The following is an 18928-nucleotide window of genomic DNA, read 5'->3' on the forward strand; positions in this document are numbered from 1 at the left end:
CCGGTTGCTAACGTGGCCGGTAGCACAGGAAGACCTGAGAGGAAGCAGAGAATTCCAATTAGGCTTAAACTAATGAGCTGGAAACTTTGGGGAAACCTCTGTGGGCAAGGAGGGAGCATGCGATGATCTTCCTTTTAATTAGCCCTGGAGAAATGGGCGTCCCCGCCGCCAGCAGGGGAAAGCAGCCGTCCAGGGCAGCATTTTGGAGGCTGACCTGGGGGTGTTCCCGCGGGCTATTGCCCAAACCCAGCCCCCTCCCCCGAGCAGGAGGAAGAAGACCCCCCGAGTGGACTTGAATGGAAGCTGGGGCTCCCCCTCTTTCCAGCACCCTCTGGCGCGGTGGAGGGGCGCCAAACTGAGGGGCCTGGGCACTGACACCAGGCCACCTCCTGCGCCCGCTCCTGTCTCATCTCTGCTTCTGGCCGGCCAGCCAAGGGCCACCTGTGGCTCGCCCGCCCCGCGCCCCCTGGCCGTGCCAGGTCGCTGGCAAGGGGGGCGGGAGGCGCCCACTGGTAGGGGGCCACCCCACACAGAGGGTCCTCCTCTCCTGTCTCTTGAGGGTCTGGCCCGAGGAATAGGACCGACGGTCACCCCTTCCCGTCCCCACCGGGGGCCTCCCCTGCTCTGCCGGCCCAGGGCGCCCCGCGGGGGTCGCGGCTCCGGGTCCCGCTCGCTCGGGGGTCCCCCCTCCCGGGGCCTGCGCTCCCCGCGCCGCCTCCGCCGGTGCTGCCCGGCGGCCGCTCGGGCGGCGGCGGCGTTCGGGGAGCGCGGGGCGCGCGCGGCGGCGGCGGGGACGCGGGGGGCGCCGGCGGCGGCGGGGGCGGCGCGCGGGGCGGGCGCGGGCGCGGGGCGCGGAGGCCGCGGCGGGGGGCGGGGGCCGCGCACAGCCGCGACAGCCCCGCGCCCGCCCCGCGCGGCGGCGGCAACATGGCTGGGCGCGGGCGCTGGCGCCGGCGGGAGGAGCTCCCCCGAGCCCCCGCGCCCGCCGCGCGCGCCTAGCCATGGCAAATGGTGGCGGCGGCGGCCTGAGGATGAGCAGCCACCTCCGCGCGCACCACCTCAGCCTAGACGCGTCCTCCTCCTCCTCCGCCGCGGCCTCCTCCTCCTCCTCTTCCTCCTCGGCCGCGGTCCACGAGCCCAAGATGGATGCGCTCATCATCCCGGTGACCATGGAGGTGCCGTGCGACAGCCGCGGCCAGCGCATGTGGTGGGCTTTCCTGGCCTCGTCCATGGTGACTTTCTTCGGGGGCCTCTTCATCATCCTGCTCTGGCGGACGCTCAAGTACCTGTGGACCGTTTGCTGCCACTGCGGGGGCAAGGCGAAGGTAACGCCACGCGCGCCCGCCCGCGGCCCCGGCGGCCGCCCGCGCCCCGCCGCAGCCCCCCGCGGGCCCCGCGCCGGCCGAGGAGCCGCCCGCGGCCGCCCGCCCCGACCCCCGGCCCTTGTTTACGGCGCGCGGCGGCTGCGGCCGGGGCGCCGGGAGCCGGTGCGGGCCCGTCCCGCGGGCCGCGAGCGCTGCGGGGCCGCCGGGGGCGCGTTCCGCCCCGCACACCTGCCCGCCGCGCGCCCGGCCGGGTGGGCGCAGGGGCGCGCTCGAGCCCGCACTCGGGAAACCTGTTGGGACCGGAGTTGGCGGAGAGGGCCGGAGGGGAGGGCAGCGCTTGGGGGCACGGGCGGAGATCCCGGGGGTGGACTGTGTGCGGAGGAAGCGGGGAGGTCCGGGGGGACTCTGGGGGGCCAGGGAAAGTTGGGGAGAGGTCCCCCGGGTCGCGAGGTAGTTCACGGAGGCGGCCACTTCAGGAATGTGCAGAGGTGAGGTCGCACGCGCGATGTCACCTCCCTGGCCATCGGGGGGACGCACCGCCGCCCCAAGCCCGCGTGGGCCTCTGTGTTCTCCGTCCCGGCCACGCGCTCGCGGGCCCCGGGAAACGCCACCCGCAGCGCGGGCCGGAGCCGCCTCCTTCCCGCTGCGGCGCTGCCGGGGCAGCTGCTCGGCTCGGCTATTCCTGGCGCAGACGCCCACCCTCAGCGAGGCCCCGCACACCTTCGGCGGGGATGCTGCGGGCCTAGCCTGTGGGGGCCTGCGCCGGGCGCTCTGCCCCGCTCCCGCCCGCCGGCTCGGGGAGAGCGTGGGGGCAGTTTTTCACGGGAAACTGCAGGGCGAGAGGGGAAGGGCTGCGAGAAGAGTGAGCAAGCCCGTGGCTTTGGGGAGTGATTCCTCACTTAGGGGACTTCCCGAGGGCCGGGTGGGGGGTGCGGTGGGGAGGGAAGGTGAGAGGGAGCACTTTCCGTCGGAGGCAGAGGGCGAGCTTCGAGGCCAGGCCCCACCTTTAGAAATCAAGTTAATCCGACTAGATGCAGCGGAGTCCTGGGGGCGCGGGGTGAGGGAAGGCGCGGGGCTGGCCAAGGCCGGCGCCCAGCACTGGGGCTCCGGGGCGCGCTCGCTCCTGGTCGTTAATTGTATTTCGCTCTGGGTGCGGGAGCTCAACTGGGTTTCGTGGCTGACACGTTGGTGTTTTGGAAAATACTGGTTGGAAATGAGAGCAAAAGAAAAACACAGTGCTCGCTTCCTCCCTGCACTGGGTGGGGTGGGGCCTTCGCGTGGGACCAGCCGTTTCGTCGTGGACTTAAGTTCTCTTCTCGGCCCGCGGTCGCCCCTTCCCTGTGGAGGTGTGCCCTCTGCCAGGGTCCTCAGCAGCCCTCTTTGGGGACCGCTAAGCCGGAGGGCCCGAGAGGACCTTTGCCGACCCTTCTGTGAGACAGGCGCTCGCGGTGGGTTCCCGGGGCTCTGCGCCCACCTCCTGTCTCCTTCTAGAGCTCGGGAGCTTTTTCTTCTCCGGATACTCAGTGGCTGGCCTTTAGGGGAGAGAGAATTCTTAGTTGAGTGCTTCCAAAATGTTCTGATTTGTGTTGATTTAAAAAAAATTTTTTTTTGTTAGCCTACTTTCTTCCTCCAGGAATTGGTAGTTTCCATCATTCCATCACGGTTTTTATTTTTAGCTTTTCTCAATGCGTCCAAAGAAATAAATGTTGGTGGGCTTGGGCTAGAGTGATAGTACAATGGGTCGGGTGTTTGCCTTGCATGTGACCCACCTGGGTTTGATCCCGGACCCTCCATTTGGTCCCTTGAGCCTGCCGGGAGAATTCCCGAGTACAGAGCCGGGAGTAACCCCTGAACATAGCTGGGTATGCTCACCTCCCTAATCTCCTGCACCTCCCCCCACACACCTAAACAGGAGAAATGTTAGTGTTTTCATGATCCTGGGGTTTTAAACATGGCTTCTACTTTTCCTTGTCATATTCTTTGTCCTGTGGCGTCCCTGTGGTAGAATATTCAGATAGAATCTTCTTCAGAAATAACCACCAAGTGTGACTGCTGTGAGTTTTCTCGAGAAAACTGAGTTTTAGCAATAATCATGGAGGGGGGTGGTAAAGAACCCCTAAATGGTTGGTTGGTTCTCTTTTGTAGCTCCAAGTCCTGCTGAGTTGATGAAACTGGAAGTTTCTACAAGGATCCATCCTGGCATGAGAGATGATGACATTTGATTGAGGATGTGATGCCAGCATAGATTAAGATCAGGTCACTTTTCATATTGCCACAGTCCATTAAAAAGGTGCCCAGAAACTCTTACTTGGCCCCTCGATCTGCTCCGTCAGCCCTGGTGCAGCCTGCCCATTACACCCAATTAGGGTGACTTAGACCTTCTGTGTGCCTCTCCTCCGCCCCCAGGCCTGTGTTTTCACAGCACTCACGCCTCCCTAGCCCTCTTTCTCTTTGATTTGCAAGTATTTAGTAGTTGTGGAGCTTCTCTACAGAGGAGTGATTTTGGCTTCACTTCAGAATCTTTGCTAGTTTCCTCAGGCAAATCCAGGCTGCTTTCCTCCAGAATCTGCCGGTGCGATGCCTTCTTCTCTCTCACATCCCGATATGCTGGTCTGGGCCAGCGGTGAGGTTCAGAGGATGGCGAGTCTGTCGAGCATCCGACAGTACGCAGGAGACAGGTTTCAGCAGAGACCTCTGGACTTAGCAGCCTCACATAGCTCCGTCCTTCTGATCAAAGGATGCTGGTACTCTTAGCACACCCCTCGGGGGACCCTTTCCTCAGTGCCTGCATTTCAAACCGGGAATGGCTTTTTGATTTGGGGAGAGGGCCTGTGGGGATTTTCGAAAATTCAGGAGAAAACTGTTCCTGTGTTCCCTGTTGGACCCTTTGATCACAGGCTGTGTGTGTTCGGTAACGGACGGTTTTATGTCGCTGTTCTTTTTTCCATAGCGGGGGCTCATCCCAGGTCTCCCTTCACTTCACCAGTGACATTTTCTTGACGGGGGTGTGTAGGGAGCTGCTCTGGCTGGCCGAGGAAGGCAGTGACCTTGAAGAAGTCTCTCCCTGTGCTTACACTGTGAGGGGCAACGTCTGTGGGCGTCGACACTCCTTCGTGCCCCGTGATCCATGTAGTTGAGTGGAAGGAGTCAAGGAATGCCAGGACGAGGTTGCAAAAATGCAGGCTGGAGTTGGTGACCCACTGTCATTTCCTCTTAGGTGTCTTCCGGCCCATCTGCTGCTCTTCTTCTGTTGCTCTATCAGTGTTTGGGGAAACTGAGGCAGCCTCCTCTGGAACAGTGGCTTGCCCAGGGGGCCTGTGTCTGGCCAGGCCTGCACTCCTTCTGGCTCTCATTCTGAGCTGGCATCCCTTGTAGAGGTTTGGGCTGGACTGAGGCTGTTCTGCCTATGATGAATTGCCAAGGTATTGTCTCCATGGCTGTGTCTGAGAAAACAACACGTTTTCTCTGTCAGGTTCGTGACTAATACAAATATCAGGTCCCATTACAGTGTGGTAATTACCCGGGGTCTGGCCTGACGTATCCAATCAGGGCTGGAGCCAGCACCTCCCGATTCTCTGTTCCAGCCTGACCCAGGCGCCTGGGGACAGGCTGCATGCCGGCCCTCTGGCTGGCCTCAGAGAAGTCCTCCCATCCACATTGGTTGCAGCTGACCGTCCCTCATCTGGGAGCTCTTGCTTCGCACTCCTGGCTCTCTTGATGGAAAAGCGTGCTTTGGGGTCACACAGATCCAAGGACAGCCCATGTGGCTCCCACTGTTAGCGGCCTGATTCCTGCATTTCCGAGAAGGGCATGTTGCTACTTGAAGCATCCTTGTAAGAAGGGGCAATAGTGGGTACCTTGTCTGTCGCAAATGACTGGCACATCATGGGTTTACGGGAACTAGATAATGGGAGTGTTGGAGCTTCACAAAGTGTCATTGAGCTTAATCTCTCTCTCTCTTTCTCTCTCTCTCTGTCTCTCTCTGTCTCTCTGTCTCTGTCTCTGTCTCTCTCTCTCTCTCTCTTTCTCAGTTTTGAGACCACACCTAGTAGTGCTCAGGGCTTACTCCTGGTGGCCTCAGGGGGCCATAGACTCAAAGCTCTGTCAGCAGGCACCCTACCCACCGTGCTATCTCTCCAGCCCTGCTTATTTCCTCTTTGCTTCTTTGAACTTACAGCCCTCAAAGGGCACCGGCTCCAACTGATAGAATGTTTTAGGATGTTTGCCTTAATGGAACCCCTAGACGAGTGTGTCCTAAAGTGGACAGTACCACCCAGGCCCCTCACCAGAGGACTGGAATGATCCAAGGGAGGAGTACACCCCTTGGATACACCTTGGGGGTGGGTGGGTGCTGTCCGCTGGCTTAGAGAAGGTGTATTTCTAGGGTGATGCTGAGTGATTTTCGCTTTCTGAGAAGGGGGCGGTAGGCCCAATAAAGTTTGAGAAACTTTGCCCTACAGACCTTGAAGTCTGTCCTGGGGTCAAACACCAATCACGGTCAGACTAAGGTTTGGGCCCGTGGCTCTTGGCTTTGCAAGGCTAGAAGACGTGTGTGAGTGTGTGTGTGAGTGTGTGAGAGTGTGTGTGAGTATGTGTGTGTATGAGAGTGTGTGTGAGTGTGTGTGTGAGTGTGTGTGAGTGAGTGTGTGTGAGTGCGTTTGTGTGTGTGTTTGTGAGTGTGTGAGTGTGTTTGTGTGTGAGTGTGTGAATGTGTGTGTGAGTGCGTTTGTGTGTGTTTGTGAGTGTTTGAATGTCTGAGTGTGTTTGTATGTGAGTGTGTGAGTGTGTGTGTGTTTGTGAGTGTGTGTGCTGTGTGAGTATGTGTGCTGTGTGTGAGTGTGTGTGTGAGAGTGTGTGTGTGAGTATGTGTGTGTGTGGGGGTGGCGATAAGCCAGGAGGTCCCATGCAGGAGGACTCACGGTGGGAGGTAGTGTTTGATGGACTGTGAGATCACGGACCTTGTGAGGCCCAGGAGTTGGAATGCTGCAGGGATGAGACGTTTGGTGAGTAGCGTGGCTGGCCAGTGCAGCCCTTGAGAGGGACTGAATTCCATCCCTCTTCTCCCTGCCCAGTGCCCACAAGACCTATACTAGAGCAGCTTCCTGCTGAGGGCCCCTGAGCTGGCTTCTCCTCACCTCCCTGGGTGGCATTTCCCCGAGTGCTCCGTGGAGCCCGGCCCTGGAAGTGTTCTTGTGCGATAGAATCCAGAACCTGCTTCATAGCCTCAGGGATGAACAAACTGGATTAACCTGCTCCTGAATGTGCTTGCTTTGGGCAAATTTACCTGGACTTCAGGCCTGCCCTGCCATGTCTCAGAGTCAGTCCAGAAAGGACTACTGTGCTCTGTGCCTCAGTTTCCTCACCTGCAGACAGGGAATGGCAACAGAGTCCAGGCAAGGTGAAAGTGACTGGGCACTGGTGGTATGGTCACCTGGCGCCAGGAGGGTAGGAATATTGACCCAGTCTTTGTGGGTGAGTAAATGATTCCCCATTGCTTTCCCAAGCAATTCCCCAAGATTTCCCAAATGATACCATGGACACCTTGTCCCCCTTTACTCATGGCTTCTTCCCCAGAGGGGCTGTTCATGGGGGTTGGGGAGCAGGGCGTTCAGGCTGGCTTTGGGGCTTGCTCTCTCTCTTACACAGGCAAGCGGATCCTGGTGCTGAAGCGTTGCGATTGGCATGGGTTTCTGTGCCAGGATCTCCTTCCCAGAGTGTGTGGCAGGGCCAGCCAAGCTCACACCTGCCGTGGCCGTGCTAGCCTGTGAATCACAGTGGCCAACACCACCTTTTAGGGACTCTGAGCACCCGAGGCTCTGGACACACCGCTGGGATTCCTTCTGGCATTTGCCCTGTGTTGTGTGAGCTCATCCTGAGCCTGGCCAGGGGTGGTCCTTAGGCCAGAGCATGGGGTCAGGCAAAGCTGAGCTCTCCAGGCCCCCTGAAACACATCTGCTTCTGAAGAGGGTTTCGGTTCAGGAAATGCATCTTAAGCAGGTGCAATCTCTGCATAGGCTCAAGCAGCAGGAGGCTGGGCTGAGGTTGCAGAGTGCTGTGGCCTGACCACTTGGGAGAGAGAGCCCGGCTTACTCTCCAGAGAGCATCCAGTCCGGGGGCCTCTGGAACCCTAACCAAGCACAAATCTCCTGAGAAGAACTGTTAAGATACAGATTCTGACTCAGACAGTGCCTGGTAGGGCCATAGAATCTGCATGACAAGCCCCAGGTGCATTGCACCTGGGTAGTGAGACTTGGCTCATCCCTGATCTGCAGGCAGGCCCTCCCCACAAACACCCCCACATGCATGGACTGTTGAGATCTTCGTCTTTGAAGTACTGCTGGTTTGAAACATGGGCACAGCCTTGTAATGGCACACCTGATCACCCTCATCCCCGCAGACCACCCCAAGCCTAGTTTCCACATCAGATTGATTCCTTTCCCCTCTCACCCACCCCTCTGGTAACCACCAATCCGTTCTCTGTAGCTAAGAGTTTGATTTCTCTGCCTTCTTATATGCCTATTTTTAGTTTTAGTTTTTGGTTTTTAAAATTTTCAACCACTCCCAGTGTGTTACTCAGGGCATGCTCCTGGCTCTGCACTCTGAGATCACTCTTGGAGGGGCTCGGGGGACCATACAGACTTGCCTTGGGTCAAGTCTGCGTTGTCTATGTACGAATGCCCTTCCCACTATCCTATCTCCTAGGCCCTTCCACGCCTGTTAGTTTTTAAATTTTATGTTAGGCACAGTGATTTACTATATTGCAGGGTTTTGTGCAAAAAACATTCTAATACCACACATTCCCCTGAGTGTCAGCTCCTGTCTACCATGCCTGAGTGGGACATCTGTCCCTTCCTCTTCCTCCATCTCCCCTACAGTGATCTGTTTCCAATTAAAGACCAGTTCTCAGTTTTTGTTGTCTTTGTGTTTTTTGTTTGTTTTGGGGGCTACACCCAGTGGTGTTCAGGGCTCACCCCTGGCAGTCTCTGGAAACATATGGGGTGCCAAGGATCAAACCCGGGTCAGCTGTGTGTAAAGCAAATGCCCTACCCCTTGTCCTATCCCTCTGGCCCCAGTCTTTGAGTACTCATTGTTCCTTTACTGTTTCTTTATACCTCACATATGTAAGAGGGAGCTCATTCTCTGTCCCTCTCCTTGTACCTTCACCCAGCATGCTCTTCTCCAGATTCATCCACACAGCAGCAAATTGCATGATCTCATCTTTTCTTAGAGCTGAGTAGTATTCCATTGTGGAGATGTTTCATAGTTTCTTTAACCAGTCGTCTGTTCTTAGACACTTGGGCTGTTTCCAGACTTAGGCTATTGTGAATAGTGCTACAATGAACACAGGAGTCCTACATGCCTAATTGTAATATTGAAATCTCCAACTCTTTGGCCCGGGGATGGATGAGAAGAAGCTTCATGGTGTGGAGCAGCCAGGTCAAGGAAACTGCTCTCATCTCTTCACCTCACCTCAGTTCATCCTGGTGCTTATTCCTAAGGCTGACTGGGTGCCCCCCGCAGAGAACTCCTGTGCTGTGGGTTAGGGTTGGGTTGCAGTGGGCCAGTGTGCCATCTGACAGTGTAAATGCTCTCTCTGGTCAGCCTCATGCCTTATAGTCCTGCTACATAGGGTGCGGCTTCCCCAAGTCCAGCGGCTGGGATGGCGGCTCTGCCAAACCACCTTTTTGCAAAATTAAAGGCTTGTGGTGTAGCCAGGGCTGTTCTTCGTTGATGCTCGGGAAGCCAGCTGCCGACCACTCCCTCGGGAGCGTTTGAAGGCTGTGTGCTGTGAGATGGCCGGGCAGATCTACCAGAAGGACCTGGGCCCGCCCGGATGGAGGGGCCGACCAAGAAGGATGGGATCTCAGGGTCCGGGGAGACTCATGGGCGGGGCAGTGCGTCTCCACTTGTGTGTCTTGAGAATTCCAGCAGATGAGGCGGAAAGCGGCTCCTTTTCTCACCATGGCAAGGCTTTTCACAGCTCCTTCTGCCAGGGACTTTTCCTTTGAAATGTGCTTTTTATGTTTTCCATTGTCACGGGGGTTGGGACGGGGAGCGGGGGAGAGAGATCTGGCCTCAACTTGAACCACAAGTATCTTCAGCAGCCCACAGGAAGGTCTCACTTAGCATCGTGCCCAGCACATAGTAGGTCCTCAAGGGCTGCTGGCGTTTACTATTTGTTTTGTGTTTGAAGTGCTCACTGTGTGCTTCGAGCCAAGTGGAGTCCCAGGAGTAGCAGGGCCCAGTTTGGATGGTGTTTGGCAGGAATGCACTTCAAGTGGGAGGGCCATCCCTCCCTGTGGCGGCTCGGCGGGGACTGGGTGCAATATAGTGGACAGAGGCATGTTTTGGTCCTTTTGGGTGATTTGTTAGAAGCTAAGGAAAACTTTGAGTGAAAGCAATGGACCTGATTTGGTGAAAATATGACTTTGGAGTGACTCCTGGTCTTTCGTTACTCATGTTCCTGTCTTTCTTGACCAGTAGATAATGGGGTGAGCTTGTGAGGGCCCTCTGTTGTGTAGATGTGGAAGAGCAGCTTTGGGCGCGTAGTTGCTCCAGGGGGAATTTGCTTTTGCTTGACATTGTCCCAGGATCATCTCTGGGCTTTTCTGTCTGCTGCCAGCCTGGGAAGGAGCTTGGCTCTCTAGGTCCAGAAAGGCACGTTAACCTGCAGCGAGCTGTGACTCCTTTACAGGGTCAAATTCAAAATTACCCCAAACATCTCATGGGTGTTGAATTCTGCAAAATAAATTGTTGCCGTCCCTGGCAGGACTCAGGGCCATGTGGGGCCGTGTGAGGATCTAACCTAGGGCCGCACACACGCAAGGTCCAGGCTGCACCTCCTGAGCAGATCCCTGGCCTGCTTAGTATGTTGTATGTTGGCACATTGATCTTCCCGCCGGGGTTCTTGGACGAGTCAGCACTAGGCATTTCCAGGTCACTGGCTTCTTCCCGCTCCTCACCCCTCCCTTTCCCCTTCTTCCCTAATGATTCCCAGGAGTCCAGGAGCAGAGGGACTAAGGTTTTCGGGTTAATGGATAACAAACAGGGTGTGATCCTAGTGAGCTTAGAAGCACGTGGCACCAGGAAGCTGGAGTGAGTGGGAGTCAGGGGGTCTGGGGGGCCCTTTCCCCTGCACCATTCCTGGAACTCTCAGTGGGGCACAGCCACGTAGAGTGATGGAGACGGCCTTTCTACTGGCGCTGGCTTAGTTTCTAGGACACACAAAATAAGTCTTGGTGGAAGACATTATTATTATTATTATCATCATCATCATCATCATCATCACCATTATTATTTTTGGGTCACACTTGGTGATGGATTCCTCCTGGCTCTGCACTCAGGAATTGCTCTTGGTGGTGCTTGGGGGACCCTATGGGATGCTGGGGATCGAACCCAGGTCAGCCACATGCAAGGCAAACCCCCACCCCGGAAGACATCGCTCCAGCCCCAGAAGACAGATTTTAAAATGTTCCTTCAGTTCAAGAGGCGCAACAGAGCTTGGTGGTTTCACTTGTCAGCATTGTCTCGGAGATGTAGCCGGCCCTTCATTCATGCTGCTTCCTTGCAGAAGTCTGTCCTTCTCCTGCTCGTGGCTTTCCTGGCATCCCTCTCTCGTAGTGTGAAGTGTCCCCTTGTCCCTTGCGCCCAGCTAGCAGTGTGTGTGTTGGGGGCCCTGGAGTTGGATCATGTCAGGAGCTGTGGCTGGCCCTCCGCTTGCCTCTCCCCGGCAGCCGTGCCCTGTGCTGCCAGAGTTCAGGTTCCTTCACAGCTTAGCGCGGGGCTTGGCTGGGAGCAGATGTGATTCTGGGGGCCTGCCAAGAATCCAGATGTCCAGCGCGAAGCGTTTGTTGAGAAGTTGGAGTTGGAGTTGAACTTTGCTCGGCATGGGCTCTTCCCGAAGAGGAAGAATAGGTCTGGAGTCTGTGTGTCACAGGGACAGCGGCTGCCTTGCACCCAGACTTGTTCCTTCCTCGGGGCCCGGCTGGTTGCCGCTCTGGGCCTCTTTGTTCTGCAGCTGACACCTCCCTTCTTCCTGGAATGGAAAGAACCTCCCAGAGACACCAGGAAGGAGGTGAAAGTGAAGGAAAGCGGCGGGTGGAGGGGAAAGGGAGATGCAGACAAACAAAAGCAGGATCTCTCCTAGGAGCTCAGAATCCATCCACTGTCTAACTGGATGGATTTTCCATTTACTCCCTTCACCTTTGAGTGAATTTATTCACAAAGAATAAGCCTTGGCGAACAGCCTCGTGCCTGCGGAGTGAAGCCTCATGCGGTTTCCCCATGCCCGGTGATTGCCTTTCAGTCAGAAGTCCCACCTGATTAACTGTGGTGTGGGGTCCACGGTCCAAATGGGAGGGGTTGTAAGGCTGAGCCGGGTTCTGCTCTGTGTGCTCGTGAGAGAAGAGTGGGCTTCTCTTCCTTTTCGAGAGAAGTTGGTGAGGTGATGGACCCTTAAGTGACGTTGGCAGGTCGCCCCACTGTGGTTCTCGGAAAGGAAAAGGTGGATGTCTTGTGCTCATCAAGAGGGAACTTGGACACCAGCACTCGACGGCCAGGAGGAGATGAGCAGGTTTGATCCAAGTGCTGGAGACGACCTCTACCATGTTAGCTCAGTCGGCAGTGATTCCCTATGCTATTTCCCTTCTTGGTGCATCGGGAGCACTTTCTCACAGCATTCAGCGGGTTGTTTTAGCTGCTTGGGAAGTTTGGCATTTCTCTCTTGGAGGGTGTTGGGTCGCCATGCTTGTCCATAGTAAATTTCTGGAAGACTCTTGGAGTGGTGTCTATAGCTGAATGAAGTGAGTGGTTTATTTCAGTTTTTTAAAAAAATGAACCAAAATCATTAGGTTCCTCTATAACCCTGTTTTGTCCTGATGAGATTATTTTTCTAGATGCCTAAAAAATCCAGAGTGCTTGCTCTTCATGGGGAGGTCCCTGATTGGCTTCCTAATACTGCTTCGTTTCCCAGAACCTCTGAGTCCCCCTCTCCCCAAAAGAAAAAATAAAAAGCTTTCTTTTATACCTTCAGTGTTTTGCACTTTTGTACTTAATCCACTGTACTTTGTGGTCATTGTTGAAAAATAGACAGTGCAGAGAGGCATATGTATAGATTTATCCAAAAAATAGAAATAGAATTCCAGTATGACCAAGTCATACTGCTCCTTGATATTTGTCCCCAAAGACAGAACATTAACCCCAAAGGATAAATGCACACCCATGTTTATTGCCATGCTTAGTACAATAGTCAAATGTGAAAACACCTTACATGCCCAATGATGGATGAATGGACAGTAGTTGTGGTCTAAATACACAATGGAATATTATGCAGCTGTAGGAAAGAACAAAATCATGCAACTTGCAGCAACATGGATAGAACTAGAGCACACACATATATATATGTGTGTATATATATTTATACACACATTCATATATGTATATGTACACACACCATCCTGAGTGAAGTCAGTCAGAAGGAAAGGAATAAATACAGAATGATCTCTTTCATATGTGGAACTTAAAGATACACAGGGCCAAAGGCAACACAACTGATTACTGAGTTGTCTTGGGGGGGGGTGGGCGTGCAGTGAAAGAGAGAGGCATTGGAAGTCTTTGGAGGAGGAGGGTGGGTACACTGGTGATGGGTGTGGTGTTGGAATTATGTGCATGGGAAACCATCATTAACAGTATAGTGAATCACAGAACCTCAGTCGTTATAAAATGAAAGGAGGGCCGGCACTGCCAGGAGTGATACCTGAGTGCAGAGCCAGGAATAAGCCCTGAGCATAGCTGGGCATGGCCCCCAAACAACAACAACACCCCCCTCCCAAAAAAAAAAAGAAAAAGAAAGGATATGCAGCATCAACTAGGATGATGATAATCTAAAAATTCAGAAAATAGCAGGTATTGGCAAGGATTAGAGAAATTGGAACTCTTGTGCTCTGTTGGTGAGAATGCAGAATGATACAGCTGCATGGTGGGTCCTCCAAAAAAATAAAACAAATAGGTTTCCCATATGATACAGCCATTCTACTTATGGTCCATAGCCGCAAGAAGACATTGGCATACCCATGCTCATGGAAGCATTATCCCAAGAACCAAAAGGGGAAGCAATCTAGGTGTCCAGTGACAGGTAAATAGCTAAAGTAAATGAAATGTTATTGAGGTTAGAAAAGTCCGACACATGTTAGAGCATGTTTGAGCTCCAAAGGTATTATCCTGAGACATTAACCCAAGACAGAAAGTATTGGGTAGATTCCTTGTCTGTGAGAGATCTTCAGGACTCAGTTCAGGAAACTGAACAACGATTGCTGATGGCAGGGCAGAGTCCTGTGAATTGGTGCAGAGTTACAGTTTTCCAAGGTGAAAAGTCCTATACAGTTTTGTGAATGCACTTAGTCACTCTCCACTGGACCCTTACAATGGTCAAGATGGGCAATTTTATGTTGTATCCATTCTACTACAATTCATTTTTTTTGGGGGGGGCAACACCTGGCAGTACTCAGGGATTACTCCTGCCTCTGTGCTCAGTGTCACTCCTGGCTCTGTGATCATTCCTAGCGGGGCCCCAGGGACCATAGGGCATGCCGGGGATTGAACTCAGGTTGTCCGCGTGCAAGGCATGTGCCCTACCCACTTACTCTCTCTGCCCGCCCCCCAATTAATACTTTTTTCAAAAAGGGGAAAATGTCCTCTAAATTCTACCTCCTGGAGAGAACCCCAGTGATCATTGTGCACATTTTCTTCTGAGACATCTGCCTCTTGGTGATGGGTATGTGGTGGTGGGGTGTGAGGGGTGGCTAATATTTCAACTCTAAGGAACTAGAGTTCCTTGTGTATGCTAATGTAGTCCTGTGAGAACTAGACAGGATGACCTTGTTCCGTTTAGAGTCTTCTTCCTAGGAACAGGTGCGCAGGGCTTACTCTTGGCCTCAGGAGTGCTCAGGGATCACTCATGGGATGCTCAGGTAACCATAGTGGTGCTAGGGATCGAACCTAGTTGGCAGGCTGTGACACCTTCCTCACTGTTCTTTCTCTCCAGCCCTGGGCAGTCATTTCCTGAACCAGATTTCAGAACAATGATTTCCACCCAACTAAGAACCTGAGACGGAGCCAGAAGCAGTTCTGGTTCTGTTGCAGATCTCTAGAGTGACAGTTGATTGACTTGTCCCCAAAACGTTAGTGCTGACTTGGATGAGGTGGCATGTTTAGGAATGTGGGTATGCAGGCCTCATGGGGAAGTGCATCCCACTTGTCATGAATAGAAAAGTCCCCAAAATAGGTGTCCATGACTGAGCTTCAGGTGATAGGGCCATGTCAATATTGAAGTTTTTCTTTTCCTTCTTGGCATGGAGGAAAGTTGGAGAAACTCTTAGATTATAGACTAAAGGGGAGGCTTGGATCATGCCTGTCCGCTGTCGTGGATGCTCTTCCTAAGTCCTGCCGCCGCAGAGTGGGAAGGTTCCAGGTGTTGAGAGCTGGGGGCAGGTGACCAAAGCTGCGGAAGTAGGTGTGTGAGGGCACCACCCGCAGGCTCGACGACCTTGGGCATGACACTCCCTCCGAGAGTCACGCAGCTCATGTGGGCACTCACAGCATCGTCTCCTCGGGTTGCGTAACGCCAATTCGAGGATGCTGCCGAGAGCACACTCCATTTTAACTGTCACAGCTCTGTGACACTAGTGCTGCCCAGAGCCACAGCACCAGGTAGCTGAGTGCGCTTGAGTGAACAGATGGTCGAACCCTCGATGCAGATGCTGGCTTCGGTTTTTCTACCTGGGGTTTTCTCTCTCATAGCGGGGAATGAAAGTATTTCTTCAAAATAAACTACATATTTTGGTAGTAATTGTTGCCTCTGTTAGCCCTGAAGAGTTTATTTGTGGCCAAGGAACCAGGTATGATGGAGCTTTTTTTTTTTTTTTTAAATAAAAAAAGTCAGGAACCTTTTCATTTTCCAGTGACAGGCAAGGCAAGCACTGTAGTTTTAATTGGCCCCTTCTTGAAGTCAGAAGCTGAAATGTTATCATGCAAATCTCTCCTGAGTTGCATGGAAACTAATAAAATCACGAAGGTTTCTATTTGTACTCTCTGAACACAGACGGTAATGAAACCGAAACAGGTCTCTCCAGGGATGATGCTATTTAAACGCGAGGCAGAGGTTTAAAACGTTTTTAATGGTGAGAAGAGAAACCTGCGTGGAAGAGGTTTTGTTCTTGCTGTTCTCCTTCCCCCGAGTACCTGCTCATCTCTGCTCCCTGAACACCTTGACCTCAGAGAAAATGAATGTGGTTTCATTGCACAGACCCAGAATCCACAGTATATTCCTGGGCCTCCTTCAAAAAACAACAGTCCATCATTCAAATTCTGTCTTCGTCTCCCCACTTTGCAGCTTTGCACTGATCGCAACACTTAAATATGCGTTTGTTTGTGCTTTTATTTAATTAATTTTTGTTTTTTGGGGCCATCCCCGGGGGTGCTCAGGGGTTACTCCCTGGTTTCAATCTCTCTAGCCCCTGTGCTCTTATTTTGACTGGGGGTTTAGGTGAGCTGCTGCAACTGAATTCTTAAAAAAAATACAGACACAGACCAGAGCGATAGGTAAGTTGCTTGCTTTGTACATAACCTGCATGAGTTCAGTCCCCCACACTCCATATGGTCCCCTGATCACTGCCAGGAGTGATTCCTGAGGGCAGAACTAGGAGTAACCCCTGATCACAACTGGCTGTGGCCCCAAACAAAAATACAAACATACACTTTTCCAAGTAGTGATCACAGTGTCTAACAGAGTCTTTGGCCCCTGCTGTGTTGCATTGTTCTATCTTCAGAACAGCTCTGCGGAACCAATCCTTTTGCCCTCTGCATTTGACAGGTGAGAGGACAGAGACAGAGAATTAAATGTATTTTGAGTCTTCCTGTGGTGTCTGTTAATCTTACTTCATCTTCAGGACCAGGTAGTGATGTGTGTGGCATTATCAGACACCGGTACAGAGGCAAAGTCAGAGGGGAGGCACCGGCCAGGGTCACACCTTCCCGAGGGTTGAGCTAGTGTGGATCTGGGAAGGGATCATCAATTCCCCTGCCCCTGCCCCTGCCGCTGTGTGATCCATTTGCCTGGCTCACCTGTGGCAGAGAGCGGGAACGGCGAGGACATGGACAGCGTGAAAACAGGGCTTGGTGTGTTGACACGGGCTCTGCCCCAAGATGGGGTGTGAGAGAGAATTCCGCTCCACCAAACAGAAAGTAACCTTAAAGGTTTCTAGACAATTTATTGCCTCTGGAGCTTGATTTACTTGCGGGAAAATAGGGCTAGGACCAGTCTCTGCCCGGTAGCCAGGTGTCTGTGCGCAGTCAGGCAGGTTGCTCGCTGCACAACGCTGGGTTTGCTGTGTGGCTCCGTCAGATCAGATCTGCTGTTTGTGATGGGGGAGTCGGGAGTCCTGGGATGAAATACAAGTATTTTCTTTTTTTCTGAGTACTAATCTGCAAACTATTTTTACTTTTTAGTTTTTAACTTTTTTGGCCACACCCAGAGGTATTCAGGGCTTACTTCTGGCTCTGCACTCAGGGGTCACTTCTGGCAGAGCTCAGGAGGCCATATGGGATGTTGAGGATCGAATCCAGGTCAACCGCAGGCAAGGCAAGCACCACTACCTGCAGTAGTATCTCTCTGGCCCCAGCCACTATTTGAAATAATTAACACACTCAGAAGCTTCTTAAAATGCAGATTTCAGACTGCTTTCAAAACACAGAGTTTGTGTATGTGTGTGTGTGTGTGTGTGTGTGTGTGTGCCTGTGTATGTATGCACACACACACACACACACGTACATATGCAGCAGAACCTGAATGAGTAGACATGTTTGACACCCAGCAGCAAATTCTGATCATTAAGCCATGGGCCTAAGCAGCCTTATATGACAGGTGCCTTATTATTCCCACATGCTATTTGCTCATATTTCAAGCTTTGAAACTGTGTTATTAAAAGAGTGGGGATTCTATGAAAAGCAAATAAATATCTCTGAATTCCCCGATCTGTTATAAAGAAAGTGCCTTTTGGATGTCAGTGGGCAGAGAATTTAATCTGCTCACTCAGAAGAAGGCAGTGGTAATGCATGGGCTGGCTGTGAATCTCCCCTGGCCTGGGAGAAGACCACTTCCTTGCTCCTTTCTCCTGTGCCTGGAAGTGCACTACTGCATCCCTGTGGATTTCGCTGGAGACCATCCAGTGCTGTGGCCTGGTGCTCTTTTGTCTGCCAAACCCTCTGCATGGAATATTTGGGGGCAGGAGATGAGTGTTCACCTGTGAACACCTGTGAATCCTGACACGATTCACCTTGGTCCAGAGGTGCTGGGGTTTGAGAAGACATTGATGCTCAGGGTGACTGTTCCCCTTTCAGTCACGACTGATGCCCCAGAATGGTGCTGAGTCCACCCACAGGTGGACTCATACCTGCTTCACACTGGGTGAGGTTATACTCATGTGAGACGTTGTTTTTAACTGTTTTTAACTGTTTTTAGTGCACAGATCTTTTTTGGAGCTCTAGACTTACTCCTGGCTCTGTGTTTAGGGGTCACTCATGGTTCTGGGGGACCACCTTGGGTACTGGGGATAGAACCCGGGTTGGCTGCATGTGAGGCAAGCAATGTCCACCCTGTCCTACTCGCTGGCCCATTTTCAATGATACAGGAAAAAGAGAACTTGGGATTTGGAAACAAATTGGTCAGAGAGCCCAGAGTAATCGTGGGGGTACGAGGGTGACCCAAACCCCAATGACAGGCTGTTTGCATGACTTCTGTTGTCTGTGCAGTGCCTGAGAGAGCTCCCTGGGGTCCCCACCCTGTCCTTAGTGCATGAAGTGAGAGGAAACTAGCTCACAGGCTGGCCTGCGTGTCTCTGAGGCCCAGTGGGTGAGGGCTAAGCAGACCCCAAGGATTTGGGAGAGGCTTCTTGTTGACAGCCGTCCTATTTTTAGACACCTCCCACCCCCCTGCTGTCCCCAGGTGTGGGCAGTGTCCCGCTCCTCCGTGGAAATGACAGTCACAGCTCCAGCTGGCCTGGCAGCCAGACCTGGTGGCAGAGGCTGCTGAGGGTGCTTGCATAACTGACCTTTCTGCCAGGTGAGGTGCCTGCTGGTGCAGGCTGACAGGGTGGAGCCAGAGGAAACAGGTTGCTGGTGCACCTGCCCAGGCACCAGCGTGCTGAAGCCCCCCACTCCCACAACTGCCACAGACACAGGGGCTGTCTGGGTTCTGGGGCTGCCTGCCCCAGAGTGCCCAGGCCCATTCCTGGGAGATGTGGAGACCACCTCTTGGGCTCCGGGTGGCCCTGCTGTGGTTGGGGGTGAGGGTAGGTCCCAGCTCTCTCTCCCAGCCCTTCCCTCTGTGGGTCTCCTATGCCTCTTGTGAGGCTGGGGGGAGCAGGCGGTGGGTGCGGGATCATGACAGTGTGGTTGGTCGCTGGTCTTCTGGGGGTCCCTGGAGAACCACAGGTCCTGATTCTCTTGGGAGTCATTGCCTTTTAATCAGGACTGCTTTGGGGACTTGCTGGAAACCAGGGTAATGGGGGGTGGGGATTATCCTGTGGCTTCTGACACTAGGTAAGAAG

The 18928-nt window shown here is 53.5% G+C and overlaps 1 protein-coding gene across 21 annotated transcripts in view; it reads left to right on the plus strand.

Moving 5' to 3' along the window:
- Positions 1-886: 886 nt before the first annotated feature.
- The window catches only part of KCNMA1 (potassium calcium-activated channel subfamily M alpha 1), a 767652-nt gene continuing 749610 nt past the window's right edge, over positions 887-18928 (plus strand). For all 21 annotated transcript variants that reach the window (XM_055131433.1, XM_055131423.1, XM_055131426.1 and 18 more), the window contains exon 1: positions 887-1325. In XM_055131433.1, the coding sequence (XP_054987408.1) occupies positions 1002-1325 (324 nt within the window). In that variant the 5' untranslated portion in view covers positions 887-1001. The remainder of the gene's footprint in view (positions 1326-18928) is intronic.

Source organism: Sorex araneus, chromosome 3 (genome assembly GCF_027595985.1).
Source record: "Sorex araneus isolate mSorAra2 chromosome 3, mSorAra2.pri, whole genome shotgun sequence".
Taxonomy (NCBI): domain Eukaryota; kingdom Metazoa; phylum Chordata; class Mammalia; order Eulipotyphla; family Soricidae; genus Sorex; species Sorex araneus.